This window comes from Geospiza fortis, unplaced genomic scaffold (genome assembly GCF_000277835.1).
Source record: "Geospiza fortis unplaced genomic scaffold, GeoFor_1.0 scaffold275, whole genome shotgun sequence".
Lineage (NCBI taxonomy): Eukaryota > Metazoa > Chordata > Aves > Passeriformes > Thraupidae > Geospiza > Geospiza fortis.
This window is the reverse complement of record NW_005054341.1, coordinates 4,626,199-4,628,516: the sequence shown is the minus strand read 5'-3', so window position 1 is coordinate 4,628,516 and position 2,318 is coordinate 4,626,199. Positions and strand designations below refer to the sequence as shown.

The 2,318-nt window shown below is 51.4% G+C and overlaps 1 protein-coding gene across 1 annotated transcript in view; it reads right to left on the bottom strand.

Moving 5' to 3' along the window:
- LOC102041682 (two pore calcium channel protein 1-like) overlaps positions 1 to 2,318 on the bottom strand; it is an 11,401-nt gene that overhangs the window by 750 nt on the left and 8,333 nt on the right. The window contains exons 14-17 of the mRNA XM_031058309.1: positions 1,746 to 1,965; positions 1,545 to 1,635; positions 799 to 912; positions 291 to 409 (exon numbers count right to left, since the gene is read on the bottom strand). Of these exons, the coding sequence (XP_030914169.1) occupies positions 291 to 409; positions 799 to 912; positions 1,545 to 1,635; positions 1,746 to 1,965 (544 nt within the window). The remainder of the gene's footprint in view (positions 1 to 290; positions 410 to 798; positions 913 to 1,544; positions 1,636 to 1,745; positions 1,966 to 2,318) is intronic.

The following is a 2,318-nucleotide window of genomic DNA, read 5'->3' as shown; positions in this document are numbered from 1 at the left end:
GAATGCAAAGCACAGAGGAAGGAGAAAGGAAAACGGGTGTCCTGGCACAGCAGGACCTTGGCCAGCAGGGCAGTGTCTCCAGGGGGAGGCTGCTGAGCACACGGAACACAGAAGGGCTGAGGTGGGAGAGGAGTAAAAAGAAACAACAAATGTCACAGGTCCACAGCTGTCCCAAAGTTCCCAGGTGGCGTTTAGCTGCTTTTGTAGCCCCAAGGGAGCAGCAGGATTGGGAGCTTCCCCAGGAACAGCTGGGAGCCTTGGGCCTGCACACCCTGGAGGGTCACACTTACGTTTGGAGGCAATTTTGAACACCAGCCCTTTGCTCTGTGCCTTGGCTCCACCTTCCCCCTCGAGCTCGTGCTCGGCACTCTCCATGTTGTCCAGGAGCTGTTCATGCTGGAGCTCATCCCTGCACAGCAAGGGCCAGGAATTACCCTGGGAAGGGGCCACATCCCACCCTGGGAGCCCGGCAGTGATGGGTTCTCAGTGGCGCAGGACAAGCACCAGCCATGGGGTTGTTTTCCAGCATCCTTCCTGTCCTCTGGGCTGGAATTCCCAGCTGGAAGAGCCAGGGGAGGCAGCAAGGCCAGCACCAGGGGCCTTCTGCTGGCAGCTAAGCCAGCAGAGGAGCCAGAACTTCAAGGCAGGGAAGAGGAATCTCCATTTTTCAGGAAGATGAGCCAGAACTTTGTGACAAGGAAGGAGAATGTCAGCTCACGCCTCAACACAGAGGGTGGTTTTCCCCCATCAGTGGTGCCAAACTGGCCACATCCAGCTTGGGTACATCTGGGGGCTTACTCTTGAACTCCCATTCCCAGCTCCTGGATTTTCTGCTCAATGGCAGTTTCCACTTCACTCTTCTCCAGGGAGTACTCCACAAAGAAAGCTTCCAGGATGAATGACACGAAGATGCTGAAAGAAACAACGAGCAGAACTGAGACAGCATTTCCTCCCTGACTGCGTGCCCAGGCTCATTCCCCAGTGCTCCATCGCCTCCAGGTCAGAGCAGCACCCAGTGGTGTCACCATGGTATTTTCTGAAAGATCCCTTTGCCAGGATTTTTCTCCTGAGAAGCCTCAGAGGAAAAGAAAACCAATAATTATCTGATGCTGTGGAACGCAACAGGTGCATCTTTAATTGGTCCATGTTGGTTGTTTCTAATTAATGGCCAATCACAGTCAGCTGGCTTGGACTCTCTGAGAGTCATGAGCTTTTATCATTCCATTCCTTTCCTTGCTAGCCTTCTGATGAAATCCTTTATTTTATTCTTTTAGTGTAATTTTAATATATCATTCTCTTTTAATATAATATATATCATAAAATAATAAATCAGCCTTCTGAAACATGGAGTCAAGATTCTCATCTCTTCCCTCTCCCGGCACCCCTGTGAACACCACCACACAGTGGGGACAAGAATGCAGCAGATCCCTCCAAACCCATCCCACCTGTCTCCAGTGGGTGACCCCAGCACCCACCAGCAGTGCCCTGACAGGGGCAGATCCCCTTTTCCCCTAAAGCAGAGGAAATCACCCCAAAAAACGTACTTGACAATGATTATCACCATCACAATGTGGAAGGCGATGAAGTAGAGCTTGGCAGGCTGAGCTGTCACGTTGGCAAATCCATTGGCAAAGAGTGGAGTGGGAGTTAAGGGAAAAGAGGAGGAAAGGAGGAGCTGAGGGGGGAACCAGAAACCCAGCAAATGTCCCAAGGATCCAGCTGGGAATGTGCCCCACAAAGGATATCGTGCCACTGGTTGACCACAGTGAGCTCCATGAGCACGATGAAGGACGAGGCAAAGTTGTTGAAGTTGTTCTTGCAGTACTTCCCACGGGCAAACAGGGAATCCTTGAGAGCTGGATTCCCACACTCCAGGGCGTGAGGAGCATTGGAGTTGGCTGGGAAGTACTGGATTTTCCCGTGGAATAGCTCCATGCCAATGATAGCAAACACACAATACACAACCTGGGAAGAGAAACCCCATCACCTGCTTCTCCAGCAAGCTGCAAGCCCCAGGGCAAGCACAGCATCCCAGCAGGTTTCCCAGTTTCCACAGGCACAGCAAGGGGCTGGAGGGCAGCACAGACTCCAAGAGCCCCAAGCCACCCAACAGCAATCACCAAGCAGGAATAATTAGCCAAGAACTACAAATACACGGATAGGAAATATTCCCAAATCATAACAGAAGCTCATTTTAGGAAATCATTTGAAATCGAGGTTTCTCATTCAGCCTCTTGCCCAAACCATGATTTGATTCCTTATGATGCAAAGCCCAGGCTGCCTGAACACCCCATGGATCCAAGGAGGATGTCCTGATC